Source organism: Hyla sarda, chromosome 2 (genome assembly GCF_029499605.1).
Source record: "Hyla sarda isolate aHylSar1 chromosome 2, aHylSar1.hap1, whole genome shotgun sequence".
In the NCBI taxonomy this organism is placed as follows: Eukaryota; Metazoa; Chordata; class Amphibia; order Anura; family Hylidae; genus Hyla; species Hyla sarda.
This window is the reverse complement of record NC_079190.1, coordinates 377,764,116-377,784,779: the sequence shown is the minus strand read 5'-3', so window position 1 is coordinate 377,784,779 and position 20,664 is coordinate 377,764,116. Positions and strand designations below refer to the sequence as shown.

Here is a 20,664-nt window from a genome sequence, read left to right as displayed (position 1 = left end):
TATTGTGACATCACGGCTCCACCCCCTCAATGCAAGTCTATGGGAGGGGGAGTGACTGGGGGGCTGCAGGAGAGATTGAGCTGGTTCCCAGCAGCAGCAAGTCTATACGAGGGGGAGTGACAGGGGGGCTGCAGGAGAGATTGCGGGGGTCCCCGCGATCAGACATCTTATCCCCTATCCTTTGGATAGGGGATAAGATGTCTATGGTGCAGTACCCCTTTAAGGCCACTCCACCTGACTATTGGCATTGTGTTTGGTGTTGCCATTCCATGAAGCTTCCGGCACCCAGCTCTTGTGCTGATATTAATGCCAGATGGGGTTTGGAAACCTGTGGTTCCTAAACACTTTTCAATGACACTATTTACAGTTGATCATGTGAAAAGAAATTTCACAGGCTGAATTGTTGCAGCGTTGGCTTCTGTTAGGGCTGGTTCACATCACGTTTTCTCCCATACGGGAGCGCATACGGCAGGGGGGAGCTAAAACCTTGCGCTCTTGTATGCCTTTCTATGCGCTCCCGTATGTAATTCATTTCAATGAGCTGGCCGGTGTGAAACGTTCGGTCGGCTCATTTTTGCGCTGTATGCACTTTTTCCCCGGACCTAAAACTGTGGTGAACCACAGTTTTGGGTTCGGTTGTAAAAGTGCATACGGCGCAAAAATGAGCCGACCGGACCGAACGTTTCACTCTGGCCGGCTCATTGAAATGAATTACATACGGGAGCGCATAGAAAGGCATACGAGAGCGCGAGGTTTTAGCTCCCTCCTGCCGTATACGCTCCCGTATGGGAGAAAACTTCATGTGAACTGACCTTAGAGTACCACATTGAAATTTAGTGGGATCTTTAGAATGACCTGTTCTTTTACAAATGAACTGCATTGGTAGGAGATGTTATACACCTCTGGCAATCGGACTGAATATAACACCTGAATCCAGTGAATAAAAGGTTGGACCAAATACTTTTCTCCATATAGTATATGTCATCATGTAAGATAAAAGCATCTGTATTAAAAACAGGGATATTTAAAATAGAAAAAATAGCAAAAGAAATGGACAGCTCACAACAAAAAATGTACGAGGTTAACTGGGTACACCTGTACCCTCAAGTGAATTAACAATAGAGAATAAAATAATAGAATTCCCAATCCTCAAGTACCTCAGCCAAAAATGTTGGAAACATTTTAATATATCATATGCATAAATATCAGGACCTAAATGGACTGCAAATAATCCAAAATAGACAATATATAATCTATATAAAAATGGAGACCTGCAAGATATAATCTATATAAAAAAATATATAATCTATATAACTTTAAAATCGAGTCTATAAGATGCCCAATTAGAATATGAGAGTACCCAGAGTTTGGTGTACTGTATGTGTACCAGGCATCTAGTTTCCTAATGTCTTCTCAGCTGGTTGACAGACATAATATACAGTGTTGTAAACTCAGGTTCTTGGAACCGTACGATTTCAGACTATACACAGGGTTGTATACCCAGGATCTTTGTAGCCTGTAACTACAGCAGACACTTAGGGGTTGTGTCACAAAACAGTGGGATATGTTTATTTAAGATTATTTACAAAAGTTTTACTTTTATCTTGCTTTGCTGTGCCTGAAAATGTGAATATGCAAATAAGATGGTGGCACTCGGAGTGTTCCCTAACCCAAAGGGCACCGTGATGTCTGGCACGCATCTTTCAGGCCATGCCCTCTTCATATTGCTTCCCCTGTAGATCTCATGAACTGTTAAAATATAATTTTGCCATTACATAAAACATTTTCATCTGTCAAATTGTTTCATTTGTGCCACTGTCTGTGTTTATCTTTCCCATTTCTGGGCTCCTCTGAATTTCTAGAAGTTTAAAGGGGGTACTCCGGTTGGAAAAAAAAATTCATATCAACTGGCTCCAGAAAGTTAAACAGATTTGTAAATTACTTTTATTAAAAAATCTTAATCCTTCCAGTACTTATCATCTGCTGTATACTACAGAGGAAGTTGAGTTGTTCTTTTCTGTCTGACCACAGTGCTCTCTGCTGACACCTCTGTCCATGTCAGGAACTGTCCAGAGCAGGAGCAAATCCCCATAGCAAACATCTCCTGCTCCGGACAGTTCCTGATAAGGACAGAGGTGTCAGCAGAGAGCACTGTGGGTAGACAGAAAAGAAATTAAAAAAGAAAAGAACCTTCTCTGTAGTATACAGCAGCTGATAAGTACTGAAAGCATTACGATTTTTTAATAGAAGTAATTTACAAATCTGTATAACTTTCTGCCACTAGCTGATTTAAAATAAATTGTTTTCCACCGGAGTACCCCTTTAATCTCTTTAATCTTCAGGAAGTGCTGTATAGTGATTTCTCCTTAAGAGAGAAAACACAAACAGTTCATCCGCGACCTCTCTGAATTTAAAGAGAACAAGGCATATTCGTTCCTAACTCAACAGTTTTACAAAGGGACTGATACAGAGATATCTTCCTCAGAAACGGACATTTCTGATTCAGAATGTACACACAACCAGTGGAACCGCACTCCGTACTCCACCCGGCACGGAGGTATGGGAAGGTGGAACAATTACTGAGGAAGAGGAACAAGAGCAAGAGGCTCTGGAAGAACACGGGGAACTATGCAGGATTCCACCTTGCCTGTCTTCTCATCCTTTTTACCCCTAACAGGTGCCGATACATCCTCTTTTTTGGAGAGGGACAGACGGACCGAAAAACAAACATAGTTACCAACGATAACCAAATTATCAAAGCTTATTAAAGCTTGGTCTATCATTTGTATTGGTCAATAAGCCAGATGTCTTTAACTGGATTAAGGACATCCATCTCTTTGGGAGAAAACTAAAGTGGAAGAAATTCTTCAAATTCCACAAAAAAAAAACCTGCCTAGAATTAGTAATAGATCCAGAGGATTTGGAGGGGGTCACACTTCTATCATCCTTACTACAAGAAAGTGATCAAGGCATGGGCCGTGGACCTTTTTTCATCTTGTCGGCTTAAAAGTACCACACCGGCACCATCAGGAGACAGGTATTGCACAGATACTTTTGTGGATGTAATATGCCATGAAATTGAAGCTTTGCTGACCAATTTTCAAATCTCTACATTTAATCTAACGTATGGGGAATGCTGTGCATTGAGGAATTTGGAACAAGATCAAACCACCATTATAAAACCTTCAGATAAGGGTGGAAACCTAGTACTCCTGGGCCATAGTGACTATGTCCAGATGTGTATGAATATTCTCTCTGACAGAGCTACATATTGTACCCTGTACAAAGATCCCACTACGAAATTCCACAAAGAACTCCAAAACCTGTTGAAACAGGTTCTTGAGGATAACTTATTAGATGAAAAAGATTTTTCATTTTTGTTACCTCCTGCACCCCGCTTTTCCACTTTTTATGGGCTTCCAAAGGTCCACAAAGGCCTTACACCTTTAAAGTGTTTGCCGATCGTGTCAGGGGTGGGTAATCTTACCCAAAACACTGGGGTTTATCTCGATGAGATTCTTTGCCGATTTGTGCTTAGCATGCCCTCTTATATACGTGACATGATGGACCTCCTCTCTAAAATGCAAGATCTCATATTGGATTGTGACTGCTATCTTTGTTCTATAGATGTTGAGGCACTGTACAGTTCCAGCCCTCATGAGGCTGCCATCATTGCAGTGGATCATTTCCTCAGTAATAGAGGTATACAGTATATACCGCATAACCAATTTGTTCTGTCTCTGCTCTGTTTCATCTTGACACGAAATTACTTCACCTACAACTCCCACATCTACCACCAGCTCAGGGGCACCGCCATGGGCAACCCCGTGGCGCCCACATATTCCAATTTGCTCCTGGGCGGAGGTGATTGTGTTCGGGGACTCTAATTCACATTTCCACCAATATATTCAATACAGGGCCGTTATATAGATGACGTGGCCGTCAACTGGTCAGGCCCCAAAGGTGAATTTGAGAACTTTCTGTTATCTCTGAATCAGAACACAATTGGTTTAACCTTTTACGCATGAGATTTATCATGATTCCCTTGTATTCCTTGATGTTATATTAAGGAAAAACTATATCGGCGGTATTGATACCACAATACACAGGAAGCCTACAGCAGGGAATAACCTGCTTTCTTGGAAAATCCACCACCCTTATCCTTTGATAAAAGGAATACCTAAAGGACAATATGTACGCCTATGGAGAAATTGCTCATCTGAGAGCACTTTTCATCAAGAGGCAAAAATTCTGTGTAATAAGTTCAAAGAGATAGACTACCCAGATAAAGTGCTAAGAAATGCTTACCATCATACAGCACACCTAGCTAGGTCACCTCTCCTACAACCTCCTCTCCTACAGATCAAGGATTTACAGAAGGAAACTCCCACACACATTATAGCCACCTATGATGCCGCCTCGGAGGACATACGTTGCATCATCTCTAGACATTGGTCTATCCTCAGCATAGATCCAATGGTGGGTTATTTAGAAGTGGAGAGTCCTATCATTACTTATAGAAGAGGCAGAAATGTAAGTGACTCCTTGGTACACAGCCACTATGTGCCACCAAGGCCCAGCGGGATGTGGCTGGATAGAAAATTCATTGGTACTTTCCGATGTGGCACTTGCAAGGCGTGTCGCTACATTAATGTATCCAAAGAGTTTTATGGATCGGATAATGGTAAAATCCATAAGTGTCTAGACAATGCAAATTGTAAATCTAAAATGGTAGTTTATCATGCCCCTGTCCCCTAAGGTATGTCGGGAAAACTACTAGAGAATAAAGGCAACGCATTCTTGAGCATCTGGGGATGTTAAGCACCGCAGGGATAAGCCTATCCCTAAACATATGCATCAACATCACCCAGAGAATACCCAAGCCTTAAAATTCTAAGTAATTGAGGTCTTGAAGAATGACGCCCATGGAGGTGACTTGGGTCAGAATTTTCTCCTTCACTTTGTTGCTATTCCTGATAAACACCTAAAGGGTTAACAAACTTTCTGAATGTCATTTTGAATACTTTGAGGGGTGCAGTTTTTATAATGGGGTAATTTATGGGGTATTTCTAACATGAAACAGGGGTGTAGAAATTTTATAAGAAACTACTTGTCCACGGGACAAAAATGGAGCAAAATTTACTTGTCCCTCATGACGATCCACTTGTCCGGGCCAATTTTCGCTTTTACGCTTTCTTTTTTTCCTCCTCGCCCTATAATAGCCATAACTACCTACTATAATGATACCTTTTCATTTTTCAATAACATATTCTCTGAAACAAAAAATAGGTGGTGAAATTGAAATAGTAAAAGATAATTTTGCAGATATGGTGGTTTTCTTTTCTACGCCATTTACCTTGTGGTTGAGATAACATGTTATTTTGATACTTTAGGCCGGCCTGATTACAGCAATACAAGATTTGTATAGCTTATGTCATGTTTTACAAATTTTTAAAAAATTCTGAACTTTTTAGAATTGTTTTAATTGCCATTTTTTGACCCCTGTAGCTTTATTTTTTTTCCACATACCAGGCTGCATGAGGGCTCATTTTTTGCGCCATAATCAGTTTTTTTGTATTGGTACCATTTTGGTATTGATCCGACTTTTTAATCACTTTTTAACTTTTTTTTCTGGGATATTATAAAAATTGCAATTCTGTGGTTTGGTATTTTTTTTTTTACATTTTCCGTACGGGATACATAATGTTATATTTTAATAGATCGTACAATTACGCACAAAGCGATACCAAATATGTTTATTTTTATTATGTTTGCATGTTTTTATATAGGAAAAGGGCGTGATTTAAACTTTTAACATGGGAGGGTTAATGTGTGTTTTTTTTTATTTTTATTATATAATTTTTTTTTACACTTTATTAGACTTATAGAAGGAATCTATTGAACTCAATTGATCTGTGTGCTCTGTGATCCATTGATGGAGCCAGGATCTATCAATGACAGAGCCGGGGGACAGCAGGGAACAGAGGTAAGTCCTGCGACTACCTCCATAGTGGATCGTCCCCTCACAATCGCGCTGCGGGGGGGCGGGCGATCCACCCCACTAGCCCACCATGGAGCATTCACATGTCCCTTTAGATGCCGCTGTCAGCTTTGACAGCGGTGATCTAAAGGGTTAATGGCTGGCTATTAGCGGCGGCTCCCTGCTACTAAGAACAGCCGGGGGCTGCAGAGTATGGAGCGGGCAGGAGTCCAGAGCCTGCTCCATAGAGACTGCTGAGAACAGCCGGGGGCTGTAGGGTATGGAGCGGGCAGGAGTCCGGAGCCCGCTCCATACAGACTGCTGAGGATAGCCGGGGGCTGTAGAGTATGGAGTGGGCAGGAGTCCAGAGCCCGCTCCATACACCCCTCTACACCGGCATGCTAGTTATTATCGGCGGTGTGAAACTTGTGCCCCGTGCAGACGTGCGACCGCTCCTCCCCTCAGCTCTCCGAAGCTAGAGCTGGGGGGAGTGAAGGCAGAGGACGCAGGTCTGCACGGCGAGCAAGAAGCCACGCCGCCTCATCTCCCCCTCGCACGTCTAAGAAGGCAGAGCAGGGGAGAGACAGCTTCTCATCTCCCCCTGCTCTGCTTCAGAGGACGCAAGTTTCCACAGCCGTGGGCTGCAGAGTATGGAGCGGGCACGAGTCGTGAGCCTGCTCCATACAGCTCCAGAGCGCTGCAGCGTTTGTCTGGTCCGGCCCTGCTTGCCCGAAGCCGGGCTAAGGGCTGGAAAAATTCACCTGCCCGGCACCAGGCGATAGGAATTCCACATCTCTGAAAACCCATCAAATCCACTTTAAACTGAACTGGTCCCTGAAAAATTCAGATTTTGAAATTTTCATGAAAGATTGGAAAATTGTTGCTGAACTTTGAAGCCCTCTAATGTCTCCAAAAAGTAATAACATGTCAACTTTATGATGCAGACATAAAGTAGACATATTGTATATGTGAATCAATATATAATTTATTTGGGATATCTATTTTCCTTAAAAGTAGAGAGTTAGAAAAATGCTTCATTTTCAAAAGAAAAGAAAGAAAGGATGCAAGTAACAGCAAAAATTGACCACTTGGTGAAAGTAGCATATGCCACACAAAAAACAATCTCGGAATCTGAATGAAAGGTAAAAGCATCCCAGAGTTATTAATATATAAAGTGACAGTGGTCAGATGTGCAAAAAAGGGCTGCGTCCTTAAGTTGAAAATAAGCTGCTTCCTTAAGGGGTTAAGTATCTGGCTAGCTCACATAATACATGCCTATCATGCATTTAATCTCCACTTTCCTTTTCTTTCCTCCACTTGCATGTAAGGACTTTGCAAAACACCTATACAAGCCGGAGACCCTTTATAAAGAAACCCTTTATGAAGTAGAACTGCACATGGCCATACACACTTAAAGGGGTTATCCAGGGAAAAACTTTTTTTTATATATATATATATATATATATATATATATATATATATCAACTGTCTTCAGAAAGTTAAACAGATTAGTAAATTACTTCTATTAAGAAATCTTAATCCTTTCAGTACTTATGAGCTTCTGAAGTTAAGGTTGTTCTTTTCTGTCTAAGTGCTCTCTGATTACACATGTCTCGGGAACCGCCCAGTTTAGAAGAGGTTTGCTATGGGGATTTGCTTCTAACTGGGCGGTTCCCGATACACAAGTCATCAGAGAGCACTTAGACAGAAAAGAACAACCTTAACTTCAGAAGCTCATAAGTACTGAAAGCATTAAGATTTTAGAAGATTAAGAACTCACTGTCTGAGGTTACTCTGGAGCATTACCGCACATAGCACTCATTTAGAGAAGTCTAAAGGATCATTTGACATTATCGTGGCATTTCCCTGCCTGCTGCAGCAGCTGCCTCAAGCTGAAACCTACAGATTTTGCTAATGTAATTTAAGCTAGTTATAATTTGTAACTTTCTTCTTCTTTTGCTTTACAGTGGGTCCATGTGCATTAGAATACACAAAGCTAAAAACCGCTGACCATTATTGGACCGATCCCTCAGCGGATGAGCTTGTACAGAGGCACAGAATCCATGGTGCTCACACCCGCCAAGACTCCAGTCCTTGCAAGCGGCCAGCTCTTGGTGTATGTATTTAGGTTTTCTAATATGTATTGTCTGTGTACCATAAGGCTAGACTTCCACTGAGGTTTTTCATACAAAATCGCCTTAAAAACGCAGCGGCCAGATGTTAACTGCAAGTCAATAGTGAACTGCAAAATGCCAGGTCCACTTGGTGTTTTTCATTTTAGCATTTTTTTAATACTTTGGGTGTTTTTCAGCTCTTTTGGGCTCAGAGGCAGTTTTTTTTGGAAAATCTTGGCACTTTCCTCCCATGGAAGTCTATGGAAGTGAAAAAACGCCATGTAGGTTTTAACTTTGGCGTTTTTGCAGGCGGTTTTTATTCTTTTTTTGGACTTTAGCAATCCAAAAAAGTTATGGAGATACCTTTTTTTTTGTAAAATTTCGTAGGGTACCATTAATTATTTTTTTTTTTTAAAGATACAGTAGTGATGGGAAAAATTGAATTTAACGAAATTTTTATTTTTTAGAACAAAATTTTCATACATTTTTAAACATGGATCAATTTATGTGGGTGGGCGGAGAACTAAAACTCTAGCCGGCAATATAAAAAATGTAGAAAGGGGCCATTTAATTATAAAAATAATATATTTTTTATAATTAATTTTGTAAAACTTTTTATTAGTAATGTATTTTAATTATGTTTAATAAAATGTGTGTGTTTTTTTACTTTTTGAACAGTTTTTTTTTTTTTAGATTTATTAGGTAGTAGTACCTGTACTAATAGACAGATCGCAGCGGGTGACACTTCTGACACCCGCTGCAATCTTCTGGCATAAGCTATAGAAGCGGGCGGCACACCACACTTGTCTGGTCCACTGCCAAGCACTATACTCAGCTGTGATGTGAAGTTCTCTTCACTTCACAGTTTCTCGCTGAGAGCTGTGGTTTGCCACTCACAGCTCTTAGCGGGATATATGAATCTGTGATGTGAAGATAACCTCACATCACAGCGGAGTATAGTGTCGGGCAGGGGACCAGACAAGTTCTTCCGCCCGCTTCTATAGCTTATACCAGAGGATCGCAGTGGGTGTCTGGAGTGACACCCGCTGTGATCTGACCTTAACTGCAGGTACTACTATTCCCATCATGGAGCACACTCTGCTCCATACTGGGAGTTGTAGTACCTGCATTAATAGACAGATCGCAACGGGTGTCAAAAGTGACACCTGGGCCATCTGTCTATTAGTACAGATACTGCAGCTCCCAGCATAGAGCAGAGCGTGCTGCATGTTGGGAGCAGTCGTACCTGCAGTAAGGGACAGATCGCAGCAAGTATCACTCCTGACACCTGTTGGGATCGTCTTGATGTGAATTTCGGGACTCAGCTGTGCTCACAGCTACAGAGCCGGGAGAACAGCTGATGCTGAGCAGTAGGCATACGTCGTATATCTACTGCCGAGCAAGAACTTACAGCTGCAGAACCACACCCAAACTGGAGACAGTTGGGGAGGGATTTTTGAAAGAAATTGGCTATTTTTTTTATTTATGGATAACCCCTTTAACCGCAGAATTCTCAGCTCTTTATGTTTTGGAATTTCTTAAAAATACATGGACTATGGCCAATAAGTAATGGTTAAGGTGGTAAGATAATATGTTAACATGGTTGTGGTCAACACTATGAAGACTAGAATAATGCTAAATCATTATAAACGGCTATCTTTAGATAACAATCCTAGCAACTATTAGACTCTATTCTATCAACTTATAGTGAAGAAGCCATGACACTCCAATATATGTTAACAAATGTCAGTGGTAAATGATTAGGCAAGCAGATAAATAAAAAAGAAAAAATGTCAACATTCTTCAAATGATCAATGGTCCGTATTACAATAGTAAATGGTCCATAACATCCCAAACTACTTAGAATGATAAACTAGCATGTCAATTTCAGAGCCTTTGTCAAAATATTTCAACATTGTGGTATTTCCAATATGCCTAATAAATTGTGGTTAGTACAGTCATTTTTATACTGTAATGTATTTCTTGGGCCACAGTTTTTATGTAAATTGAACAGTAAACTGAGCTGAATACATTAGTCTGCTCCCACCCTATATTATAGATTTCCATCAGTCACTTGTCTATATACTGTTTAGCTGCCATTTTAGGTAATGCATTCATAAAGTTTGTCAGCCTTAAGGTTCTGTATTTTGGAAACAGTAATGTTGCTGTCGGTGAAGATAAAACACAAATTATGCTTTTTATAGACACACTATGACAATTCAGTGACCGCTTATGATTGTGTTTTTTTAGCAGGCATTTTAGAGCTGTCTGTGTTTTATTTACTCACAGGACAGTGACGATATATTGATTTATTTTATACTACAATACCCCTACACAGCACCTCTCTGAACTATACCTCTCTGAACTATATGTAGAATGTGTAGCATCGCCTTATTTACTTTAATGGGGCTCTGTGGCAACACATGGTTGAGAGCAATCATGCGTAAAAGAAAAGCAGAGGAAGGGTATCTTATTTTTAGACATTTATGTCATTTCCTGTTCATATGTTAGTGTTCAAGTGTTATGCATTGGAATATTGTATATGCTATACATACCAAGTGTTCCAAAGTGTTTCATCAATGTGGAACAATGAACTTTAGCATGTGGAACACTTAAAGCATACCTTTCATTTTAAAACATTTATTTTTTATAAACCTGCAGGGTTGTGTTACATTAACCATTCAGAGTGTTAAGAGTGGTAACAAGGTTATTTTAACTACTACTTTTATATTTACTACTTTTTAGGGGCTGGACCAGAGCTGGACTGTTTGCCATCAGTACACATTCATGGACTTCTTTTCCCTTACTTCTCTGGCAATTTCTCCTCATCATGCGCTCCCTTAAAGGAGACCTACGGGATTGAAAATTTTATCCCCTATCCTAAGGATAGGGGATAAGTTTCAGATCGCGGGGGGTCCGACCGCTGGGGCCCCCCACGATCTCCCGTACGGGGAAGCGGCTCTCTGCATAGAGAGCGCGTGTCGACCACTGCACGAGGCGGAGGCTGACACGCACCCTCCATTTACTGCTATTGGAGAGCCAAAGCGCTGCCTTCGGCAATTTCCGGCTCTGCCATAGCAGTGTATGGAGGGGGTGTGTCGGCCGCTGCTTCGTGCGGTCGTCAACACGCCCTCTCTAATCAGAGAGCCGGGGCCCCATACGGGAGATCGTGGGGGGCCCCAGCGGTCGGACCCCCCGCGATCTGAAACTTATCCCCTATCTTTAGGATAGGGGATACATTTTTCAATCCCGTAGTTCTCCTTTAAAGAAGTCGATCCTACTACTTCCACCAGTTGGTCATGACTTCTCTAAGTGAGCATGTGATGTAATGTGGGTGGTATGGCGACTTCAAAATCACTATTTGTCTGTACGGAAAGTAATGATTGAAAAATCCAAATTACAGGCCACCCACTCATTTATGCTCATAACTGCTGCCACCAATCCAATCTGGATACTCACAATCTCCCCAGGTTGCTTAAAAAAAAGGAAAAAGATTACCCAAATCTAGAATAGAGGCAAACATTTACATTATAACATAACTCACTTCAGGAACAATATGGTTTGTTTTACCAGACAAAGGCAGGACTTAGTGAATGATTTGCTATGAAAGAAACATATTCACAGTACATAAAAGAAAACAGCAGCAATTTAGTTACACCACACATGAAAATAAAAAGAATAACATATAGAAATTTTACTCAAAACTTTGAAATTCTACCCCTTGATGACTTATGGTGAAAAAAATTGCAACTAACAGCACAAAATTACCAATATAAGTGTGACCATTCTTTTCAGGGCAGCATATTTTATACCTTCTGCCTGCAGGCCAGTCCTTCAGGTTCCTCCAAACCTTTCAGCTTGCCAACCCCTCCCCTTCATACTTTTGGGACTAAGAAATGGGACATGTCTCTATTTATCACTACAATTCATGTACCCATAAACATTTTCTATACAGTATTTGGGTTCTCATTAGTTGCCCTTTCTATGTATGCCTAATATAACCCATCTATTACTTAAGTTTAACCCAGTGCGTACAGTTTGTTAATGGGTTGAGTCACAATAGTCATATGTGGGTTCATTTGGATGGGGTACCAATGTGGAATCCAACTTAACATGACAAAAGCTGTAGGTAGATGAAAATATTGTATTATGCCTCCAGTGTTTTGTTCTTAAAATATGTACCCTGTATAATGTTTCTTGTCTAATTTTACTAACAAATGAACAGGATCTGATTAAAGTATACTGTATATCTTATTACCTAAAATAGAAACAAATGGCACAATTTTTAAAGATACAGAAGCTATTAGGTCATTTTGACATTGTAAGCCTAACATTCTGACCAACAAAGACGCTGAAATGCTGAATGTGAGCATACATTCTTAGGAAAATGAATGAGGCAGGAGTATGAGTCACGCATGTACTTCTGGAGCTTGGGAGGGCAGGTCCTGATATCAGGGACGAATTAGCACAGAACAAATGTGGTCTTGGTTTGATGAATTTGCTAAATATTCTGTGAATTCTCTGTTGGCAGCTTTATAATCTGCTCCTTTGTTCTTCCTCAGTTCAGCAAACAAAAGTCTTTTAAGACTTATCAGTTGGTTGTCTCTTAGATACCACTGCAGAATATGAATGCCACCTAAGCTGAAAGGGCAAGGTATAATGGTCAAGCCAAATTATAGTACATATTAGATCTCCAAGGTTTGGCAATACATCTGAGTACATTACAACAGAAAAGTGTTATGTGTTAGACCAGGGGTAGGGACCCTTTTTTTGCTGAGGGCCACTTGGAAATTTATAAAATCATTTGTGGGTTGATCATATCCAGTAGCTGCATGATGTGACTGATGTTGCAGCGACATCATTCATCTATCTATTGGACATCACATCTGGGCATGGTTTCACTTGCACACGATGATTAAGACAAGAACCAGTCCCATCCCATCTCGGAATGGTATACTTCTGAGATGACCAGGGAGCCGAAGCGGAGCTTCGGAGAGCAGAACGAGTATGACCCTTTTAATGAGGGAGATACAGTCATGGCCGTAAATGTTGGCACCCCTGACATTTTTCAAGAATCTCTCACAGAAAAGGATTGCACTAACACATGTTTTGCTATACACATGTTTATTCCCTTTGTGTGTATTGGAACTAAACCAAAAAAGGGAGGAAAAAATGGGCTGGACAAAATTATTGGCACCCCTAACTTAATATTTGGTTGCACACCCTTTGTAAAAAATAACTGAAATCAGTCACTTCCTATAACCATCAATAAGCTTCTTACACCGTTCAACCGGAATGTTGGACCACTCTTCCTTTGCAAACTGCTCCAGGTCTCTCTTATTGGAAGGATGCCTTTTCCAACAGCAATTTTAAGATCTCTCCACAGGTGTTCAATGGGATTTAGATCTGGAATGATTACTGGCCACTTCAGAACTCTCCAGCGCTTTGTTGCCATCCATTTCTGGGTGCTTTCTGACATATGTTTGGGGTCATTGTCCTGCTGGAAGACCCAAGATCTCGGACGCAAACCCAGCTTTCTGACACTGGGCTGTACAGCGCAACCCAAAATCCGTTGATAATCCTCAGATTTCATGATGGCTTGTACACATTCAAGGCACCCAGTTCCAGAGGCAGCAAAACAACCCCAAAACCTAATTGAACCTCCACCATATTTCACTGTAGGTACTGTGTTCTTTTCTTTGTAGGCCTCAATCCCTTTTTTGGTAAACTGTAGAATGATGTGCTTTACCAAAAAGCTCTATCTCGGTCTCATCTGTCCACAAGATTTTTTCCTTTTGACTTACTCAAATTCATTTTGGCAAATGTAGTCTTGGTTCTTTAAGTCTCATTATCAGCCGTGGGGTCCTCCTGGGTCTCCTGCCATAGAATTTCATTTCATTTAAATGTCGACAGATAGTTCGCGCTGACACTGATGCTCCCGGAGCCTGCAGGACAGCTTGAAGTTCTTTGGAACTTGTTTGGGGCTGCTTATCCACCATCCGGACTACCCTGTGTTGACACCTTTCATCAATTTTTCTCTTCTGTCCACGCCCAAGGAGATTAGCTACAGTGCCATGGGTTGCAAACTTCTCAATGATGTTGCGCACTGTGGACAAAGGCAAATCTAGATCTCTGGAGATGGACTTGTAACCTTGAGATTGTTGATATTTTCCCACAATTTTGGTTCTCAAGTTCTCTTCTACTCTTTCTGTTGTCCATGTTTAGTATGGCACACAGACACACAATGCAAAGACTAAGGGAACTTCTCTCCTTTTTATCTGCCTTCAGGTGTGATTTTTATATTGCCTACACCTGTTACTTGCCCCAGATGAGTTTAAAGGAGTGTCACATGCTTGACACACTTATTTTTAAACAATTTTGAAAGGGTGCCAATAATTTTGTCCAGACCATTTTTGGAGATTGGTGTGACATTATGACTAATTTGCTTTTTTTCCTCCCTTTTTTGGTGTAGTTCCAATACACACAAAGGGAATAAACATGTGTATAGCAAAACATGTGTTACTGCAATCCTTTTCTGTGACAAATACAAAAAAAAAATTTCAGGGGTGCCAACATTTACGACCATGACTGTATGTATGTATGCAGCAGCAAGCTTTGTACCTGCAGGGGGTGCACAGATCACAAAACAAATTCAGAGCCTGAGGCTCAAGGCATCTCTTACTATTGCTGCACCCTTTGACCTCTGGACACACGCCACGCAGACGGAAGCCTGAAAAATCTAATGCCAGCCCTCCATCAGTGCCCAATGTGCGCCCTGAGGTCAAAGGTATGCCTGAAGCCTCAGGCTCTGGATCTGTTTTGTGGTCTGTGCACCCCTGGCGGGGGCAGGGTTTGCCAAACAGTAGATATGCCACTATATACATAAATGTATATATTCTCCCTCAGTGGTGTGTGACTAGGCAGATGTACCCTAAAACACTTACTATTTGCTGCAATAGATTGTCTCACAGTGGGGAGGACATGGAGTGGGGAGACAAGCTGAGCAAGGATCTTCCATCAGCAGAGGAGCAGGTCGGGAGGTAAGAATTAAGCTCCTGTCCCTGGGCACTGCAACCAATGCAGGCTTCAACCCAGGCTGTGATGTGCGGACGTGCGAAGGAATGTGACCTTCACAACACCTCCGCACTTCTGCTTCTCACAATCCTGGTTGTGGCCGGCAGTCTTAATGCTTATCAGAGGCTATAATGTGTGGAGGGATCCCGGCTGGTCATGAGTATTGATTCTGCAACCAGTAATCCGTGGGCTGCAAAGAATCATGTCCGGCAGTTCCCCATCTCTATGTTAGACAATACAGATCCAGCAATGTAATAAAACCTCTTTTTTTTAGTATAAAATTTGGCAAATTCTTGCTTACTTCCCAACATTTGATTCCCAAATAGTGGGAAATTTTTTAAGCCTCACATCTGTTCCGCAATGGAAAATGCCTCCTTTAGGCAAATCGGCATAAGCCCTTTTTGTAGTACAGTTTCAAGAAAAGAGGAGAATATTGAGAATATTCCAGATTTCAGGTAGCGTAATAATTTTCAATCTATTTGCAGATGTTGGCTTGCACCAGTTCAGATATATCTCAATCTTCATTTCTTCAATTTCTTTAGAAAAATGAAAGCTGCACTGCCATCAATTGCTATAGATGACAAGGTCATGATCATCAGTTTTGAGGCCTAGAGTGTATTAGTCTGTTATAACCTATATTAATATATAATCATATGACCCCCTTTAGAATTAAAAATTATTCTTGTTTTACATTTTTTTTATTTTTATATTCATTGTTTCAAAGTTGATCATTATAATGTAAACATGTAAAAAAAAAATACTTAATTCCCTTTAATTTCGCCTGGGGGACTGTGTACATCAAGCAGCGTCTCTCACTCTCATCTGTATGGGTGCCATGTGATACTACATGTAGGCTGCAAGACACTTCAGAGATAATAAACAGAAAACTGAATATTTAGCTTCCAATGGCCAGTTTCTCATGTCCTCAACTGACAGCCGTTAGTTTCGGTGATCAAAAATGCGGTTGGGACTTGAGGTGAAATCCTTGTAAAATGCTTATCAAAATCATCTTTAATTCCTTGCCAAAAATTCTTAGCAATTTGCATTTGGAGCAGAATTTCAAAGTTTAAAGGGGTTATCCACAATAAGGTGATTTTAGTACGTACCTGGCAGACAGTAATGCACATGCTTAGGAAGGATCTGCACTTGTCATGGGGCTAAATGGCTATGTCATGAAATTACCATAATACTGTGGCTAGCTTTTTGTGAACTGGTATTTCCTGTTGAGTTTTCTTCTTTGCCTACAAATCCCCAAATTCCATTTCCTCCCTCCCACACATGAGACACCCTACCCATTGAAACATAAATGAGCTGCATCCATTCAAAAGACCTGTGGTTTTCAATCAGGGTGCCTACAGCTGTTGCATTAGTTGCAGATTGCTCTCTCCACCGATTGAAGCAGACAGGCTCCCTGTCATCAGCTGACTAGTGAGTCAGGTCTCGGCCGCATTGCAACCTGGGAAAAATCTGAGGCAACAGTCATTTTGGATGCTGTTAAAAATAAATATTGGCGTGAAAATCACAGAAGAATTGTGAGAAAACCGTCACATACAGGTACAGACACTATATTATGAACAACACTAACTTTACAGCCCCTGTAGCCCTAGTCAAATAATAAAAAAAATCCTGGAATACCCCTTTAAGGGCATAATTCCACATGAAATCCTCATCAAGAATTGACATGTAAATTCTTGAAGCAGAAATGAAATCCTCAGCTTGTCCTGACTAACAACCGCTGAGCTTCCCTCAGCCAGTTAAACATATGTCCCCTGCAACCTTCTACTCACAATTCATGTCACTCTTTGAGCCACTCATAGCTCAGGCTGTGTACTCCTCAGCAGGCTCTGTCTCTCCCCTACAGCCCACTTGCTGTCTCCTAGGAAGAGCCCAGATTAGACTGAGTCTCCATCTTATATACACCTCCCTTCCCTCCTGCCTCATTAATTAAGAAGCAGGTGAGAGATACTTCAGGGTGAGCCAAGGTAATACACCCTTTCATTGCCACCTTATCACAACACATATATATTAATTTTGTAATTTGATTTTATAAAAAAAAAAATCCTTTACTGTATTTTTTAGGTTTGAAATATTGGCCACTAGGGGTCTCTCTAGTAGTGGCTGTTTGAGTGATTTCGGACTCATGGCCGCATGGCATGCTGAGCGCTGTGCTCCTATCACTGCAGGGCATGGCAGCACTGTAATCCAATGTTCCTCCTCTCTGTATGCCATGTGTATAGCCAAACAGAGAGGAGGAGACTCAGAGGCTGCCGTCCCTGCTCTATACTCCACCTGTATGCATGCTCCCGAGAGGGAGCGCACCATACAGGAAGAAGGGCGGAAGCCAGCCCAGCCAGGACTCAGATGACTCCCACTTCCTGCCCTCATACACAGCTCAACACTGATGCTATTACAAAGGTATTTATATGGGGTAGAGATGAGCGAACTTACAGTAAATTTGATTCATCACGAACTTCTCGGCTCGGCAGTTGATGACTTTTCCTGCATAAATTAGTTCAGCTTTCAGGTGCTCCGGTGGGATGGAAAAGATGGATACAGTCCTAGGAGACTCTTTCCTAGGAATGTATCTACCTTTTCCAGCCCACCGGAGCACCTGAAGGCTGAACTAATTTACGCAGGATAAGTCATCAACTGCCGAGCCAAGAAGTTTGTGACGAATAGAATTTACTGTAAGTTCGCTCATCTCTAATATGGGGGTTGACATATCAATAAATACAGGGATAGAGATAGTTAGAGTCAGAAACAGATGGGGAGGGGGATTAGGGAAAGGTTAGTTGATGATAGGTACTCTTTAACATAAGGGAAAACTTTTTTGCTTTAAAAAATGCTTTTGTAAACGGGTTTCCCGGGTTTTGCTAACAAGTGATTTATTTATCAAGGTTGTGCGACTGTTTGATAAATAGGTCGCATGTAACCAAAAATAAGTTTAAAAAAATTGTCATATAAAAGCCATACGTTTGAAAAGAATGATAAATCTCCTTCTATATGATCTGGTATTTTGTAAAATGTGCAAAACTAACAAAACTGTATTGATTATTTTTATTTTTTTATTCTTTCGTTTTTTGTTTTTTTTTAACAGATTAAAAAGCGCCATTCTAGTGGAAGTATGTCAGAAGATAAGTTTGCAGCATCGGCTAGAGAATATGTCGAATCACTTCACCAAAATTCCAGAATACATCTTCTTTATGGGAAAAATAATGTCCTGGTCCAACCAGTACGTGCTTTATAGTTGTATTCTCAATATCATTGTCAGGGGTGGACATCAACAACATAGAGCAAAAACATGATACTGATTTAAGACTGACTGATGAGGTGCGAGCCAACTTATTCATGGTTGTACAGAAAATCCTTCACCAGTGTACCACTCTACCAGCCTTACTGGTTGTGATAATACATTTGTTTAACCCCTTAACGACGAAGGACGTAAATGTATTTCCTGGTGACGTGGTACTTAACGCACCAGGACGTACATTTATGTCCTAAGCATAACCAGGTCCCGGCTGTTGATCGCAGCCAGAGACCCGACGGTAATGGTGGACACCCGCGATCCAGCGGATGTCCGCCATTAACCCCTCAGATGCCGTCATCAATACAGATCACGGCATCTGCAGCATCGCTTAAATGGATGATCGCATCGCCCGCAGCGCTGCCGCGGCGATCCGATCATCCAGCACGGCAGCCAAAGGTCCCCTCACCTGGCTCCGCTGCCTTCCGGGAGTCTTCTGCTCTGATCTGCCTTCCCGCAGACCAGAGCAGAAGATGACCGATAACCCTGATCAGTGCTATGTCCTATACAAAGCACTGAACAGGATTAGCAATCGAATGAAAAATAAAAGTAAAAAAATTAAGTAAAAAAAGTGTGAAAAACCCCCTCCCCCAATAAAAACGTAAATTGTCCCATTTTCCCTATTTCACCCCCAAAAAGTGTTAAAAAAATATTTTATATACATACTTGGTATCGCCGCGTGTGCGTAAATATCTGATCTATTAAAATAAAATGTTAATGATACCGTACGGTGAACGGCGTAAACGTAAAAAATAAAGTCCAAAATAGCTGCTTTTTTTTATAACATTTTATTCCCCAAAAAATTAATAAAAAATGTATTAAAAGTTTTATATAAGCAAATATGGTATCAATAAAAAGTACAGATCACGGCGCAAAAAAATTAGCCCTCATACCGCCGCTTATACAGAAAAATGAAAAAGTTATGGGTCTTCAAAATAGGGGGATTTTAAACGTACTAACGTACTAATTTGGTTAAAAAGTTTGTGATTTTTTTTTTTTAAGCGCAGCAGTAATAGAAAAGTAGGTTATTATGGGTATCCTTTTAATCGTATTGACCCAAAGAATAAAGAACACATGTCATTTTTACGGAGTGAAAACGAAACCTTCCAAAATTAGCAAAATTGCGGTTTACTTTTTAATTTCCCCACACAAATAGTATTTTTTTGGTTGCGCCATACATTTTATGGTAAAGTGAGTGATGTCATTACAGCGGACAACTGGTCGCGCAAAAAACAAGCCCTCATACTAGTCTGTGGATGAAAATATAAAAGAGTTATGATTTTTTGAAGGCGAGGAGGAAAAATCGAAAACGTAAAAATAAAATTGTCTGCGTCCTTAAGGCCCAAATGGGCTGTGTCCTTAAGGGGTTAAATGGAATTTGTGAATTGTTTCATGCTGCCTGAACCAGAGACAGCATAAAACAGGCACAGGCTCCCTCACTAGAATTCACTATGATTTACTCTAAGGCTCTGCAGCGGTTTTCCTTACTTGTGATGTCTTATTAACTTGTCAGACAAAAAAACATGGTTGTGATGTCATGACTGAAGTGTGATATCAAAGCCGTTTACCTGAGAGAAACCCAATTGTGATATTATAGTAGGTTTTATGACAAAACGTGATTTCACAGCAGTTTACCTGAGAGAAACCCAGTTGTGGTATTTTAGTAGGTTTCATGACTAAAACATGATTTCAAAGCAGTTTACCCGTCAGAAATACAGTGTCATGTTAAAATTTCTCTTTACCAACTGTATTCCAATTACCGAAACTCAATTGTTATGTCATCGTACCGTTTTTGACAGATCTTTGTGACATTATGGAAACTTTCCACACAGTTGTGATGTCACAGCAGCTGACACCTGCTTACCTGCCACTTATGTCATAACAGCTTAAAGGGGTACTCCGGTGGAAACTATTTTTTTTTTTAATCAACTGGTGCCAGAAAGTTAAACAGATTTGTAAATTATGTAAAGCAAAGATGTGATATTCGGCACTGCTATTGTAGGCTCTGACGGGTGGTCGTGTATGATGCTTATACGGAGAAGTATAAATAGAGATGTGGTGGTGCTCTGATACTTGACAAAAAGTTCATATCTTCAAAAGGCAATGAAGGAATTGAATGAATCGGCAACTCACCAGTCTTCTCTTCTGAAAAAGTTCCTTTATTCAAACATACTTACAGCATGAAATGCAAA

General features: G+C 40.8%; 1 protein-coding gene across 6 annotated transcripts in view; it reads left to right on the top strand.

Annotated features, from left to right (window-relative positions):
• The window catches only part of SGSM2 (small G protein signaling modulator 2), a 469,837-nt gene that overhangs the window by 364,108 nt on the left and 85,065 nt on the right, over positions 1-20,664 (top strand). For all 6 annotated transcript variants that reach the window (XM_056558465.1, XM_056558464.1, XM_056558463.1 and 3 more), the window contains exons 6-7: positions 7,948-8,096; positions 18,266-18,400. In XM_056558465.1, coding sequence (XP_056414440.1) covers positions 7,948-8,096; positions 18,266-18,400 — 284 coding nt within the window. The remainder of the gene's footprint in view (positions 1-7,947; positions 8,097-18,265; positions 18,401-20,664) is intronic.